At 32.5% G+C, this 19,299-nt stretch overlaps 1 protein-coding gene across 5 annotated transcripts in view; it reads left to right on the top strand.

Annotated features, from left to right (window-relative positions):
• The window catches only part of LOC117325052 (prostaglandin E2 receptor EP4 subtype-like), a 122,078-nt gene extending 113,481 nt beyond the window's left edge, over positions 1–8,597 (top strand). For 4 of the 5 annotated variants that reach the window (XM_033880970.1, XM_033880969.1, XM_033880971.1 and 1 more), the window contains one exon: positions 4,058–4,654. In XM_033880970.1, coding sequence (XP_033736861.1) covers positions 4,058–4,534 — 477 coding nt within the window. In that variant the 3' untranslated portion in view covers positions 4,535–4,654. Of the gene's footprint in view, positions 1–4,057; positions 4,655–8,400 lie in introns of those variants that run through there. The other variant, XM_033880973.1, reaches the window with a different exon arrangement.
• Positions 8,598–19,299: the final 10,702 nt, after the last annotated feature.

Here is a 19,299-nt window from a genome sequence, read left to right as displayed (position 1 = left end):
ACCATAGATAAGACAAATATTTATCTCTGACTCAGATACAGACATACTGACACACCATAGACAAGACAAATACTTATCTCTGACGCAGATACAGACATACTGACACACCATAGATAAGACAAATATTCATCTCTGACTCAGATACAGACATACTGACACACCATAGATAAGACAAATATTTATCTCTGACTCAGATACAGACATACTGACACACCATAGACAAGACAAATACTTATCTCTGACGCAGATATAGACACATATTTTGCATCTTCCTCCTGCAGATATACTCTACTAATTTCCGTTTGACCTGACTATGGATTAATTCAACTGTATTTATTAACAAATCGGACAATAATAGTCAGTATACTGTAACATCAGAGTATAACTCAATCGAAACATTGGACAGAATTCCTCTAGAACAGCCTATTAATAAATCTTAGTGATTAAAACTCTTATTCATCACTAGTACAGCCGATTAATGATTCGTGGTGATTAAAACTCTTATTCATCACTAATACAGCCGATTAATAAATCTTAGTGATTAAAACTCTTATTCATCACTAGTACAGTCTATCAATAAATCATTTTCCAATTACCTCATTAGGTGTTCATTCAATACAGTATTGTGGGTTATGTAAACAACTATCATATTTCAAAGGGATGAATCTTCATTGGTTCGCACACAATATTATGACAGTAACTCAAGCTTGAAATTACCTACACAACGCCATTGCTTCCCCATCGACAAAGGCGTGGACTTCACTCTTAATAATAGCATTAACATATGATAGAAGTTATATAGCACAGCCAATATGATATTCATGTGTATTGTGTTATATAACCTCTACCATATTTACATAACCAACCTGTTCCAGATGTTCCAGAATGATAAAATCAACAGTTGGTATGTGTTAAGGGTCATCTATATAGGAGGATAACGTTGAATTTCAAACACGAATGAATATCTAAAGATTTGCACTAAAATAGTCACGTATTATACCAAAATGTTTATTTGGTCATGTAAAATAAAATCATTTGCTGTAGATGCTAAAAGGTTTTTTATTTTATTATTATAGATTTACGTTATAGTAAGATGTAACATGGACTAATTCTAAGTCACACAAATGATCAAATCTGAAAAATAGCTATGTTGTTATACTCACAAGTGTCTATAGCATGGGATAGGAGCATTTGTTTAAGCGGATTTTACTTTATGTACGTATAAACACTTATATTGTTTTGATCTTGAGATGCAAATGGCGACTGTGAATAATATTACATAAATTTCAATCAATAAAATGCTCCTACATCATACTTTCAAGACATTTAATCATAGTCAGAAGGACGTTTTTTTTAGACAAATTGTTAAACTGGTGAGGTTAGGGCCTTTTCAGAAATATGCATATTTTTCTTTAAATTCAGCGGTTGAATAATTTTTTTCTAAAATAAGTCTTGTTGCCATATCTTGAGTTCTTGATAGTGCTTAATAAGAACATTTTTGATGTTTGAAATACCTCCTCATATGCCATATCTGTGTGATATTATTACAACCGCCGTTTGCATTTCAAGGTGGTCAAAAAACAATCAGTGTTTGTACATATTATAAAGTCAAATCTGGTAAAACCAATCGTCCTATTGTGTGCTTTAGATATTTGTGAGCAAAATGGCATGGCTATTTTGTGTAATAGATGTGATACAAATGAGTTAATTGTGTCCCCTGAAGTGCATTTTTTGCATGTTATGTTGAAATTTACAAACAGCTTAAACTAAATATCAACGGTTTGATGTGTTACACACTAAAAGTTGATCAAGTTACTTCTGTTAAATTGTATCATAGTAGGAATCTATAGGCTAGTTAAGCATCACTGTTTTACTGGATTTGCTGTTTAGATACCCCTTAAAGATGTTACAATGCGCATTGTCAAAGTTACTTCAACAGGCTTCAACAAAGCTAAATTCAATATAAAAAACTAACGTTTTAATCAAATTTAACTGGAATTATCTGTTAACTTATGTCGCTAGGCGAGGGAATTTGTTATTTTCTATACAAAACTATGAAAAATGTCGGCGAAAGAGACATGTATTCTGACAAGTTGTAAAACCATGACATTAAAACCTTTAGCTCCATTCCAAGAAGAAAACGTCCTCTCACACCTGTTACGTATATCCAGGGTTTTGTTTTGGTTTTATGGTTGTTTTCATTGTTTCCTTTGCCATAGTGCTAGAACCAAGTAATATTCCCATATATTGCTATCCTCTGTAAGGGAAAATCTAACATTACCTAGAACTGGGAAGATGGGCCTGTATTCAGTTGGACGTATTGTGATTGCTTGACTAGTACTTTTGACGAGACAAATGCCGTCATATCATAATAACGATTGTATAAATGAAGTGTGGTATCCATCTATTGGTGGAGAATGTCTAAGACAAGAATCGTGTCACTGTGTTTCCACTTGTCGCTTGTCATTGTAAAGGGAAAACCTACACTATCATGCTGTATTGTATTGTTTATTCACTTGAAGCCTTACGGCTCATAAGGATACATATACATAATAACATAATATATAATCAATCATATGAAATACTAAATAATTCTATCATCAAATAATAAACATGATCTTGTACATTGCATGGACAATATAGATGTTCGAAAACAATTATAGGTATACAAGATAAAGAAATGTATGAAGATGGGCGGCTCTAAAGTGACTAATTCATAATTGATGGTGAATAATTGAAGAATCGGCAGCAATTCTGAAAAAGGGGCTAAGTAAAATATATTAGCAAAACAATAGTAGGGTCTATATGTCAAGTGGTGCTGTCAGGGGATGGACTATACAGCAAATGCAGGAGACGGAAAATGTACTAATGTAATATAACATAAATAAGTAAATGAGATCAAATTAAACTAAGAATGAATTCTGGACCGTGATAACAAGCTTGATTGTAAATACTTTCTGAGATTACATAAATCCTTTCTGTAACGTACAGATAAAAGCTGGACAAGTTTGAATGAAGAAGGGCGATTCCAATAATACTTTTTGATAAACGTTTTACGAATATCTACATAGAGTGGACAGACCAAAATAAAATGGAACTCGTCCTCAACTTGGTTTTGATTACAATAACGACATAATCTATTTGCCCTTTGTATATTACGATACCGGCCTTCTTCTATACAAAGTTGATGCGAGGAGAGTCGAAATTTCCAAATTAATTTGAAATATGCATCTGGAATAGACTTTGTTAAGTAAAATTGTAACGTAAAGCTATCGATCAGGAATTTATACAAAAAACATTTAGACGACCTTTCAAAAAAATCATTCCTTGTTTGAATAAAATTATCAATCAAACGCTGCTTTAAACAATGTAAAAATACAGTTTCGTTATCAACAAATTGGGTTAACCAAACATCACCAAAACCTGATGACAATAAATGCTATAAATGCTACTGTGTTTCGACGTGTCGCTTGTTGTTTTAAAAACCTACACCAGATCAACATTAGCCACAGCACTCGTTCCTTCTCCAGTACCAAATATTATGTCTGTACCTAATAGTTTCATTGGCCTTGTGCTCTGGAAATTGCTGATGAATTAATGTCGGAAATGTACTAAAATACATGTACTTAAGATAGAATCCACATGTTTGTGTCGCTTTAAGTTGTTCCATAATATCAGTTCTTCTAAAATGTAAAGAAAATGGCAATAAATAATCGTAGGATTGTTACCCATGACTATTTCAGAGGCCATTTAAAAAAAAATGACTATTACAGTCGTATTTGTTATCGGCTATTATCGTCAGAAAGGTCAGTCAGTTTCTGTAACAGCCAGACCGTCCTATTTCTGATTATCCTTCACAAGACATACTATCTCACTGGTTTAAACGCTGTATAATTTATTTCCTGATTTTACAGAGCTTGTACGAGGAAATAAGCTGAAATTTAAGAATCAAGAAATTAAAGGAAAATATAAAACCATTGTTCTGTATTGTATTGAATGAAAAGTTAAGAAAAAAAAACATGTTGCACTTCATCTAAATTGTTCTATCTTTTTCCAGGTTCGAATACTCATCAACCAGACAGGTGTTGAGCCGGACCTGAAAACAGATTTACTGATGATCCGGTTCGCCTCCTTGAATCAGATACTCGATCCCTGGGTGTACATCCTCCTGAGAAGAGAAGTTGTCTGGAAGGTCATTCAGGGGATCAAGTTTTTGTTCGGAGTCAGAGAGAAGGAGCCAGACTATGAACTGACAATCCAGAAAGCCAATCTAATGAACGATGGTGAGAACCAATCATGTTGTAGGTTTTGTCTGCATTGCATGTGTGATCCACCAATGAAAAGACCCCGATCTGAGTCTCTGTTTTCTACCAGTGAATACGAGTTACGACGGTCTACAATAGTTCGAACTTCTCCAATGCAGAGTAAAATAGAGGGTCTAAGGCACGACCCACGGATAACACGCTTCGGCTCTGAAAAGGAGCTTAATCAATTACTCACAACCCTCAGAAATCAAAACCAAAGCAAACGATAACAGTCTAGTCTAATATTAATTTAATATTTGTATAGTACACAGACCAATTTTGTTATTTGTTATTTGTATCGTGTTTATTTTGTGTTTGACCAATAAAGCTATTTTGCTGTCGTCAGTAAACATACGGGTTCATTTGTACAGTAATGCTATGTATTAGGTAAAAGGCTTTCTGAAGAGTTAGATTTCAATTTCTATTTTAAACCGACTGTATATTCATCGGTTCGTTACAATATGGCCACCAATAACAAAAGACAGGTTATCGAATACTACACGTACACAACCTCAGTTGCATCAAAGATCTCACAATGACATCGAGTATGGAATTACATATGTTATATATATATAGCGAATACAAACACCATGCTTCCTTTCCCCATATATAGGATTGAGTTTAAAAAGGTGCTAAACAAGGGGGAACTCATTCAATTAAAACAATGCCATCAAGTTTATACAGAAATCGGAATGATATAGATAGTATACCATATCAACTCTTAAATAGTTGTATGTAATTTTGATTTTCTTACTTCCATCTTAAGCAAATAGTCGCCGAAGTGATATGGCGCAGTGACAGCCTCTTGCACAGTACTAAGATTTCATGGCACATGCATTTCATAGCCTCATGAACAACTAACATTTCACAGTCCGTGTGTTAATAACGTCATGAATACTGCACATGCTACATGTATCTATCCACAACACAAGAGTACCAGAAACAATATCAGTGTTCAGAAACCATGGACAAAGCCCCTTTTCACTCACATGTTAAAATTATGAAACTGATTTTTGAATGCTACAATGTTGACAAAACGCAAATCGCCCTGAGCTGGTGTATTCCAATGTATAAATGGCAATAAGTACAGGAGGTATATAATGTGATGGAAACAGGGACTTGGGTTCTGGCATGCGCAAAGGATCACGGGAATATGCTTGCCTATTGTAGAACTGGCTTGTATCTAACCCTAACACGTGTTATAGAGCCGTGATGAGGTTAGAACTAACTGGTTTCTAATCACAGCAAGTCTAAACGACATGTGTGGCATGGTGATGGACACTGGGACCTAGGAGTGTGGCATGCGCAGAGGACAACAGGAAGTTGTTGGCTTAACGAGGTCTCGGTGTAAGTATACTAGCTTGATATATGTTGTGTTCACCAAAACCGACCTCACCTACAACTAACCATTCTAACACTTCACTGCTATTGTCTGGGAGAAGTTAATATTACCGTACATATACACTGTCAGGCGGTCTTTCCAGGAAGACGTTTCCATACGTGTTACTCAGTGTTAAACAATGTTACTGCATAATCTTATCAATAAATATAAAATAATAATTCAAATGTACATACTGTTCTCGCACACTGAAAATGCGCTCTAAATATACCAAGACTGTTCTGATTAAAATGCTTGTATAATATAGATATATTATTGGTCGACTAAGTAAGAAACCAAGTTCCACCATAGATATATTTTTTCATGATGAAAGCAGTTAATGTTAATAGTTAAACATATATCTTCGGGAAAAGTGCTATGAGAATCAGACCAGGTGAAAAAGAAGGGTGAGCGAATTTTGTTTTATCGACAGCACAAGTCATTAAAATCAAGGTGATATCGCTTACACAATCCGTAGTGGTAAATGCATAATCGTCAATTAACTAATTACACAAGGTGTTCCGATCGCTGCATTTTTCAGGGGGGCATGATTCAATCAAAAACTCAGCGATTTGTAAGAATGCGTTTTAAAAAGGAAAGTGAAACTTACACCAGTTGACATGATTTTTCGAAGCTTTAGGTATACCTATTTTATCAATCAATGATAGTTCAGTTTTAAAATGTAACAAATACATACAATTCGTGTTTTATTACTCTCCAGCAGATTTTTAGTGTACAGAACGGTTTCATGACCACGAAATAACAATGACCCAATAAGCGTACCTGTATCGTAATGTTAATGACCACGAAATAACATTGACCCAATCAGCGTTCCTGTATCGTAATCATTGGGGCGTTTTTTCTTGTGTGGACATTTCTCTTGTCGCGATGGCATTGTTATTGGTGTTCAGTTCCAAGTTATATGAATATTTGCCTTGTGATGCGGACATTGTAGTTTGATGAATTGTTATTAGATATGTGGACATTATGGGTGGTTTGTTTGGACAGTGTTCTATGATATATACACGTCTTAGTTTTCGTGTGGAGATTGTTATTTGAAATATGGACATTTTGGTTTCGTGTGGACATTGTTATTTGAAATATGGACATTTTGGTTTTCGTGTGGACATTGTTATTTGAAATGTGGACATTTTGGTTTCGTATGGACATCGTTATTTGATGTGTGGACATTTTGGTTTTCGTGTGGACATTGTTATTTGATATGTGGACATTGTTATTTGATATGTGGACATTGTTATTTGATGTATGGACATTTTGGTTTCGTGTGGACATTGTTTTTTGATATGCGGACTTATTGGTTTTGTCTTATCATTGTCTTTTCGTTTTGCTACGGATACTGTCGATAATGGCCTGATACCATACCAATCTGCGAAATTGACAACTTAGTATATTCATTTTTTTTCAATACGGTACATGTACATGTAGTTAAAGAAATAAAACTATATCCAAACAGTTACATGACCGATACATGTACCGGGAGTGTACCTGACCGATACATGTACCGGGAGTGTACCTGACCGATAAATGTACCGGGAGCGTACCTGACCGATACATATACCGGGAGTGTACCTGACCGATACATGTACCGGGAGTGTACCTGACCGGTAAATGTACCGGGAGTGTACCTGACCGATACATGTAACGGGGGTGTACCTGACCGATACATGTACCGGGGGTGTACCTGACCGATACATGTACCGGGAGTGTACCTGACCGATAAATGTACCGGGAGCGTACCTGACCGATACATATACCGGGAGTGTACCTGACCGATACATGTACCGGGAGTGTACCTGACCGGTAAATGTACCGGGAGTGTACCTGACCGATACATGTAACGGGGGTGTACCTGACCGATACATGTACCGGGGGTGTACCTGACCGATACATGTACCGGGGGTGTACCTGACCGATACATGTACCGGGAGTGTACCTGACCGATACATGTACCGGGAGTGTACCTGACCGATACATGTACCGGGAGTGTACCTGACCGATACATGTACCGGGGGTGTACCTGACCGATACATGTACCGGGGGTGTACCTGACCGATACATGTACCGGGGGTGTACCTGACCGATACATGTACCGGGGGTGTACCTGACCGATACATGTACCGGGAGTGCCTGGTGCGATCAGCTGTGTAATGATGATAAAATATTTTAACGACTACTGGTAATGATAAATTTTCACTTTGAGTTGTATGAAGTTAATTATCCTGTTTACCATCATTTCTGTTCACATAAGTAAATCAGTTATAAATAGATAATGACGTAATGTACAGAACACGCTGCTATAATAAAGATACTCTTACATTATTACAAACATAAATCTTTTTTTTTTAGTTTTAAAATAATCTTACTGCACAGAGGGAAGCACAATTAGTCAATTTAATTTCATATGGCTTTTATACACGAAAACACAAAACAATTACATGAGTTGTTTATAAGCGATCCGAGTAAATGCATGCTCCTATATGCACAACACTTCACATAAAACCATGCTATCTGTGGCGCGTAATCGGTATAAAATGATTAAAAATATCTGTCTAGTATTTCAATTAAATGTCTGCAGGAGGTTTATTATAATGGAACAACAGTGAATTATTTAGTATATCTACTAAAAATCAATATAATGTATAGAAAATTCTTTCTCGGTGACTATTGAGTCTGATGAATTTTAAATTTGTTTTACAGTCCGTCGACTGTCACACAGACCACCAGAACATATGGTTTAGACGGACACGAGGGAAAACGTAGATGAAACAACAGGGACAGCTCAGTGCTATCACAAACATTCCTCCGCAGATCTGCTCATGATTCTCTGGAAGGAGCAGGGGGCATATGTATTGTATTTAATGTATATTATTTCTTTTTTAATAAAATGACTTCCTGATGATACAATCGGTTTTTTTCTCCTTCTTCCTTTTACTTGATGAGACGCCATTAGAGAAACCCAACGACTCGAAAACATCAATCTACTTAGAGGTGAAACAGGCGAGAAGACTAGTTTACTCCTATAAAGAACGCGGGTCAGTAGAGTCCCACGATATCTCACACCTGTCGTCAATAGGTCAGTAAAGTCCCACGATATCCCACACCCGTCGTCAATAGGTCAGTAAAGTCCCACGATATCCCACACCCGTCGTCAATAGGTCAGTAAAGTCCCACGATATCACACACCTGTCATCAATAGGTCAGTAAAGTCCCATGATATCCCACACCTGTCGTCAATAGGTCGGGGAAGTCCCACGATATCCCACACCTGTCGTCAATAGGTCAGTAAAGTCCCACGATATCACACACCTGTCGTCAATAGGTCAGTAAAGTCCCACGATATCACACACCTGTCGTCAATAGGTCAGTAAAGTCCCACGATATCCCACACCTGTCGTCAATAGGTCGGGGAAGTCCCACGATATCCCACACCTGTCGTCAATAGGTCGGGGAAGTCCCACGATATCCCACACCTGTCGTCAATAGATCAGTAAAGTACCACGATATCACACACCTGTCGTCAATAGGTCAGTAAAGTCCCACGATATCACACACCTGTCATCAATAGGTCAGTAAAGTCCCACGATATCACACACCTGTCGTCAATAGGTCAGTTAAGTACCACGATATCACACACCTGTCATCAATAGGTCAGTAAAGTCCCACGATATCACACACCTGTCGTCAATAGGTCAGTTAAGTACCACGATATCACACACCTGTCGTCAATAGGTCAGTAATGTCCCACGATATTACACACCTGTCGTCAATAGGTCAGTAAAGTACCACGATATCCCACACCTGTCGTCAATAGGTCAGTAAAGTCCCACGATATCCCACACCTGTCGTCAATAGGTCAGTAAAGTACCACGATATCACACACCTGTCGTCAATAGGTCAGTAAAGTCCCACGATATCACACACCTGTCGTCAATAGGTCAGTAAAGTACCACGATATCACACACCTGTCGTCAATAGGTCAGTAAAGTCCCACGATATCACACACCTGTCGTCAATAGGTCAGTAAAGTCCCACGATATCACACACCTGTCGTCAATAGGTCAGTAAAGCCCCACGATATCCCACACCTGTCGTCAATAGGTCGGGGAAGTACCACGATATCACATACCTGTCGTCAATAGGTCAGTAAAGTCCCACGATATCACACACCTGTCGTCAATAGGTCGGGGAAGTCCCATGATATCCCACACCTGTCGTCAATAGGTCAGTAAAGTCCCACGATATCCCACACCTGTCGTCAATAGGTCAGTAAAGTACCACGATATCCCACACCTGTCGTCAATAGGTCAGTAAAGTCCCATGATATCCCACACCTGTCGTCAATAGGTCGGGGAAGTCCCACGATATCACATACCTGTCGTCAATAGGTCAGTAAAGTCCCACGATATCACACACCTGTCGTCAATAGGTCAGTAAAGTCCCATGATATCACACACCTGTCGTCAATAGGTCAGTAAGTCCACGATATCCCACACCTGTCGTCAATAGGTCGGGAAGTCCCACGATATCACACACCTGTCGTCAATAGGTCAGTAAAGTCCCACGATATCCCACACCTGTCGTCAATAGGTCAGGGGAAGTCCCACGATATCCCACACCTGTCGTCAATAGGTCAGTAAAGTCCCACGATATCACACACCTGTCGTCAATAGGTCAGTAAAGTCCCACGATATCACACACCTGTCGTCAATAGGTCAGTAAAGTCCCACGATATCACACACCTGTCGTCAATAGGTCAGTAAAGTCCCACGATATCACACACCTGTCGTCAATAGGTCAGTAAAGTCCCACGATATCACACACCTGTCGTCAATAGGTCAGTAAGTACCACGATATCACACACCTGTCGTCAATAGGTCAGGGAAAGTCCCACGATATCACACACCTGTCGTCAATAGGTCGGGGAAGTCCACGATATCCACACCTGTCGTCAATAGGTCAGTAAAGTCCCACGATATCACACACCTGTCGTCAATAGGTCGGGGAAGTCCCACGATATCACACACCTGTCGTCAATAGGTCAGTAAAGTACCACGATATCACACACCTGTCGTCAATAGGTCAGTAAAGTCCCACGATATCCCACACCTGTCGTCAATAGGTCGGGGAAGTCCCACGATATCACACACCTGTCGTCAATAGGTCAGTAAAGTACCACGATATCCCACACCTGTCGTCAATAGGTCGGGGAAGTCCCACGATATCACACACCTGTCGTCAATAGGTCGGGGAAGTCCCACGATATCCCACACCTGTCGTCAATAGGTCAGTAAAGTCCCACGATATCACACACCTGTCGTCAATAGGTCAGTAAAGTCCCACGATATCACACACCTGTCGTCAATAGGTCGGGGAAGTCCCACGATATCCCACACCTGTCGTCAATAGGTCGGGGAAGTACCACGATATCCCACACCTGTCGTCAATAGGTCGGGGAAGTACCACGATATCCCACACCTGTCGTCAATAGGTCGGGGAAGTCCCACGATATCCCACACCTGTCGTCAATAGATCAGTAAAGTACCACGATATCCTACACCTGTCATTAACAGAAGTATCATTCAGTTGATATTGATAACATTAAAACAGGTAAAATTGTATCATTTAGATGTTATCGATTACATCAAAACAAGTATCATTCAGTTGTTATTAGTTGCACACAATTCACTATAGACTGTATCATTACATTAGATATAATCTTTACTATAGACATAATCTTTACTACGAACACAATTTTTACTATAGACACAATCTTTACTATAGACACAATCTTTACTATAGACATAATCTTTACTATAGACATAATCTTTACTACGAACACAATTTTTACTATAGACACAATCTTTACTATAGACACAATCTTTACTATAGACATAATCTTTACTATAGACACAATCTTTACTATAGACATAATCTTTACTATAGACACAATCTTTACTATAGACATAATCTTTACTATAGACATAATCTTTACTATAGACATAATCTTTACTATAGACATAATCTTTACTATAGACACAATCTTTACTATAGACACAATCTTTACTACGAACACAATTTTTACTATAGACACAATCTTTACTATAGACACAATCTTTACTACGAACACAATTTTTACTATAGACACAATCTTTACTATAGACACAATCTTTACTATAGACACAATCTTTACTATAGACACAATCTTTACTATAGACACAATCTTTACATTAGACATAATCTTTGCTATAGATATAATCTTTACTATAGACACAATCTTTACATTAGACATAATCTTTACTATAGACACAATCTTTACTATAGACATAATCTTTACTATAGACACAATCTTTACTATAGACACAATCTTTACTATAGACACAATCTTTACTATAGACATAATCTTTACTATAGACATAATCTTTACTATAGACACAATCTTTACTATAGACACAATCTTTACTATAGACACAATCTTTACTATAGACACAATCTTTACTATAGACACAATCTTTACTATAGACATAATCTTTACTATAGACAGTATCTTTATTATAGACATAATCTTTACTAGAGACACAATCTTTACTATAGACACAATCTTTACTATAGACACAATCTTTACTATAGACACAATCTTTACTATAGACATAATCTTTACTATAGACAGTATCTTTATTATAGACATAATCTTTACTATAGACACAATCTTTACTATAGACATAATCTTTACTATAGACACAATCTTTACTATAGACACAATCTTTACTATAGACATAATCTTTACTATAGACAGTATCTTTATTATAGACATAATCTTTACTATAGACATAATCTTTACTATAGACATAATCTTTACTATAGACATAATCTTTACTATAGACATAATCTTTACTATAGACACAATCTTTACTATAGACACAATCTTTACTATAGACATAATCTTTACTATAGACACAATCTTTACTATAGACACAATCTTTACTATAGACATAATCTTTACTATAGACATAATCTTTACTATAGACATAATCTTTACTATAGACACAATCTTTACTATAGACATAATCTTTACTATAGACATAATCTTTACTATAGACATAATCTTTACTATAGACATAATCTTTACTATAGACATAATCTTTACTATAGACATAATCTTTACTATAGACACAATCTTTACTATAGACATAATCTTTACTATAGACATAATCTTTACTATAGACATAATCTTTACTATAGACATAATCTTTACTATAGACATAATCTTTACTATAGACACAATCTTTACTATAGATATAATCTTTACTATAGACATAATCTTTACTATAGACATAATCTGTACTATAGACATAATCTTTACTATAGACATAATCTTTACTATAGATATAATCTTTACTATAGACATAATCTTTACTATAGATATAATCTTTACTATAGACATAATCTTTACTATAGACACAATCTTTACTATAGACATAATCTTTACTATAGATATAATCTTTACTATAGACATAATCTTTACTATAGACATAATCTTTACTATAGACACAATCTTTACTATAGACATAATCTTTACTATAGATATAATCTTTACTATAGACATAATCTTTACTAAAGACATAATCTTTACTATAGACACAATCTTTACTATAGACATAATCTTTACTATAGATATAATCTTTACTATAGACATAATCTTTACTAAAGACATAATCTTTACTATAGACACAATCTTTACTATAGACATAATCTTTACTATAGATATAATCTTTACTATAGACATAATCTTTACTATAGACATAATCTTTACTATAGACATAATCTTTACTATAGATATAATCTTTACTATAGATATAATCTTTACTATAGACATAATCTTTACTATAGACATAATCTTTACATTAGACACATCTTTACTATAAGAACATAATCTTTACTATAGATATAATCTTTACTATAGACATAATCTTTACTATAGAACATAATCTTACATTAGACACAATCTGTTACTATAGATATAATCTTTACTATAGACATAATCTTTACTATAGACACTAATCTTTACTATAGACATAATCTTTACTATAGATATAATCTTTACTATAGACATAATCTTTACTATAGATATAATCTTTACTATAGACACAATCTTTACTATAGATATAATCTTTACTATAGACATAATCTTTACTATAGACACAATCTTTACTATAGACATAATCTTTACATTAGACATAATCTTTACTATAGACATAATCTTTACTATAGATATATCTTTACTATAGACATAATCTTTACTATAGACACAATCTTTACTATAGACATAATCTTTACTATAGACACAATCTTTACTATAGACACAATCTTTACTATAGACATAATCTTTACTATAGACATAATCTTTACTATAGACACAATCTTTACTATAGACACAATCTTTACTATAGATATAATCTTTACATTAGACATAATCTTTACTATAGACATAATCTTTACTATAGACATAATCTTTACTATAGACATAATCTTTACTATAGATATAATCTTTACTATAGACACAATCTTTACTATAGACATAATCTTTACTATAGATATAATCTTTACTATAGACATAATCTTTACTATAGACACAATCTTTACTATAGACACAATCTTTACTATAGACATAATCTTTACATTAGACATAATCTTTACGATAGATATAATCTTTACGATAGATATAATCTTTACTATAGACACAATCTTTACATTAGACACAATCTTTACTATAGACATAATCTTTACTATAGACATAATCTTTACTATAGACACAATCTTTACTATAGACACAATCTTTACTATAGACATAATCTTTACTATAGACATAATCTTTACATTAGACATAATCTTTACTATAGACATAATCTTTACTATAGACACAATCTTTACTATAGACACAATCTTTACATTAGACATAATCTTTACTATAGACATAATCTTTACTATAGATATAATCTTTACTATAGATATAATCTTTACTATAGACATAATCTTTACATTAGACACAATCTTTACTATAGACATAATCTTTACTATAGATATAATCTTTACTATAGATATAATCTTTACTATAGACATAATCTTTACATTAGACACAATCTTTACTATAGACATAATCTTTACTATAGATATAATCTTTACTATAGACATAATCTTTACATTAGACATAATCTTTACTATAGACATAATCTTTACTATAGACACAATCTTTACTATAGACACAATCTTTACTATAGACATAATCTTTACTATAGACACAATCTTTACTATAGACATAATCTTTACTATAGACATAATCTTTACATTAGACATAATCTTTACTAAAGACATAATCTTTACTATAGACACAATCTTTACTATAGACATAATCTTTACTATAGACATAATCTTTACTATAGACATAATCTTTACTAAAGACATAATCTTTACTATAGACATAATCTTTACTAAAGACATAATCTTTACTATAGACATAATCTTTACTATAGACATAATCTTTACTATAGACATAATCTTTACTAAAGACATAATCTTTACTATAGACATAATCTTTACTATAGATATAATCTTTACATTAGACACAATATTTACATTAGATATAATCTTTACTATAGACACAATCTTTACTATAGACATAATCTTTACTATAGATATAATCTTTACTATAGACATAATCTTTACTATAGACACAATCTTTACTATAGACATAATCTTTACTATAGATATAATCTTTACTATAGACACAATCTTTACTATAGACATAATCTTTACTATAGACACAATCTTTACTATAGACATAATCTTTTCATTAGACACAATCTTTACTATAGACACAATCTTTACATTAGACATAATCTTTACTATAGACATAATTTTTACTATAGACACAATCCTTACTATAGACATAATCTTTACTATAGATATAATCTTTACTATAGACACAATCTTTACTATAGATATAATCTTTACATTAGACATAATCTTTACTATAGACATAATTTTTACTATAGACACAATCCTTACTATAGACACAATCTTTACTATAGACATAATCTTTACTATAGACACAATCTTTACTAAAGACACAATCTTTACTATAGACACAATCTTTACATTAGACATAATCTTTACTATAGACATAATCTTTACTATAGACATAATCTTTACTATAGACACAATCTTTACTATAGACACAATCTTTACTACGAACACAATTTTTACTATAGACACAATCTTTACTATAGACATAATCTTTACTATAGACATAATCTTTACTATAGACATAATTTTTACTATAGACACAATCCTTACTATAGACACAATCTTTACTATAGACATAATCTTTACTATAGACACAATCTTTACTAAAGACACAATCTTTACTATAGACACAATCTTTACATTAGACATAATCTTTGCTATAGACATAATCTGTACTATAGACATAATCTTTACTATAGACACAATCTTTACTATAGACACAATCTTTACTACGAACACAATTTTTACTATAGACACAATCTTTACTATAGACATAATCTTTACTATAGACATAATCTTTACTATAGACACAATCTTTACATTAGACATAATCTTTACTATAGACACAATCTTTACTATAGACACAATCTTTACAATAGACATAATCTTTACTATAGATATAATAATCTTTGCTATAGACACAATCTTTACTATAGACATAATCTTTACTATAGACACAATCTTTACATTAGACATAATCTTTACTATAGACATAATCTTTACTATAGACACAATCTTTACTATAGACACAATCTTTACTATAGACATAATCTTTACTATAGACACAATCTTTACATTAGACATAATCTTTACTATAGACACAATTTTACTATAGACACAATCTTTACTAAAGACACAATCTTTACTATAGACACAATCTTTACTAAAGACACAATCTTTACTATAGACACAATCTTTACATTAGACACAATCTTTTCATTAGACATAATCTTTACTATAGACATAATCTTTACATTAGACATAATCTTTACTATAGACATAATCTTTACTATAGACACAATCTTTACTATAGACATAATCTTTACTATAGATATAATCTTTACTATAGACATAATCTTTACTATAGACACAATTTTTACTATAGACACAATCTTTACTAAAGACACAATCTTTACTATAGACACAATCTTTACTAAAGACACAATCTTTACTATAGACACAATCTTTACATTAGACACAATCTTTTCATTAGACATAATCTTTACTATAGACACAATCTTTACTATAGACACAATCTTTACTATAGACACAATCTTTACTATAGACACAATCTTTACTATAGACACAATCTTTACTATAGACATAATCTTTACATTAGACATAATCTTTACTATAGACATAATCTTTACTATAGACACAATCTTTACTATAGACACAATCTTTACTAAAGACACAATCTTTACTATAGACACAATCTTTACATTAGACATAATCTTTACTATAGACATAATCTTTACTATAGACACAATCTTTACTATAGATATAATCTTTACTATAGACATAATCTTTACTATAGATATAATCTTTACTATAGACATAATCTTTACTATAGATATAATCTGTACTATAGACATAATCTTTACTATAGACATAATCTTTACTATAGACATAATCTTTACTATAGACATAATCTTTACTAAAGACACAATCTTTACTATAGACACAATCTTTACTATAGATATAATCTTTACTATAGACATAATCTTTACTAAAGACACAATCTTTACTATAGACACAATCTTTACTATAGATATAATCTTTACTATAGACACAATCTTTACTATAGACACAATCTTTACTACAGACACAATCTTTACATTAGACATAATCTTTACTATAGACATAATCTTTACTATAGACACAATCTTTACTATAGACACAATCTTTACTAAAGACACAATCTTTACTATAGACACAATCTTTACTATAGATATAATCTTTACTATAGACATAATCTTTACATTAGACACAATCTTTACTATAGACATAATCTTTACATTAGACATAATCTTTACTATAGACATAATCTTTACTATAGATATAATCTTTACTATAGACACAATCTTTACATTAGACATAATCTTTACTATAGACACAATCTTTACATTAGACATAATCTTTACTATAGACACAATCTTTACTATAGATATAATCTTTACATTAGACATAATCTTTACATTAGACATAATCTTTACTATAGACATAATCTTTACTATAGACATAATCTTTACTATAGACACAATCTTTACTATAGACATAATCTTTACTATAGACATAATCTTTACTATAGATATAATCTTTACATTAGACATAATCTTTACTATAGACATAATCTTTACTATAGACACAATCTTTACTATAGATATAATCTTTACTATAGATATAATCTTTACATTAGACATAATCTTTACTATAGACATAATCTTTACTATAGACACAATCTTTACTATAGACATAATCTTTACTATAGACACAATCTTTACTATAGACACAATCTTTACTACAGACACAATCTTTACTATAGACACAATCTTTACTAAAGACACAATCTTTACTATAGACACAATCTTTACTATAGATATAATCTTTACTATAGACATAATCTTTACTATAGATATAATCTTTACTATAGATACAATCTTTACTATAGACATAATCTTTACTATAGACACAATCTTTACTATAGACACAATCTTTACTATAGATATAATCTTTACATTAGACATAATCTTTACTATAGATATAATCTTTACTATAGATATAATCTTTACTATAGATACAATCTTTACTATAGACATAATCTTTACTATAGACACAATCTTTACTATAGACACAATCTTTACTATAGATATAATCTTTACATTAGACATAATCTTTACTATAGATATAATCTTTACTATAGACATAATCTTTACATTAGACATAATCTTTACTATAGACACAATCTTTACTATAGATATAATCTTTACTATAGACACAATCTTTTCATTAGACATAATCTTTACTATAGACACAATCTTTACTATAGATATAATCTTTACATTAGACATAATCTTTACTATAGACATAATCTTTACTATAGACATAATCTTTACTATAGACACAATCTTTACTATAGATATAATCTTTACTATAGATATAATCTTTACATTAGACATAATCTTTACTATAGACATAATCTTTACTATAGACACAATCTTTACTATAGATATAATCTTTACTAGAGACACAATCTTTACTATAGACATAATCTGTACTATAGACACAATCTTTACTATAGACACAATCTTTACATTAGACATAATCTTTACTATAGACACAATCTTTTCATTAGACATAATCTTTACTATAGACACAATCTTTACTATAGACATAATCTTTACTATAGACACAATCTTTACTATAGACACAATCTTTACATTAGACATAATCTTTACTATAGATATAATCTTTACTATAGATATAATCTTTACTATAGACATAATCTTTATATGA

This window comes from Pecten maximus, chromosome 4 (genome assembly GCF_902652985.1).
Source record: "Pecten maximus chromosome 4, xPecMax1.1, whole genome shotgun sequence".
In the NCBI taxonomy this organism is placed as follows: Eukaryota; Metazoa; Mollusca; class Bivalvia; order Pectinida; family Pectinidae; genus Pecten; species Pecten maximus.
This window is presented reverse-complemented; position numbering and strand designations above follow the sequence as displayed.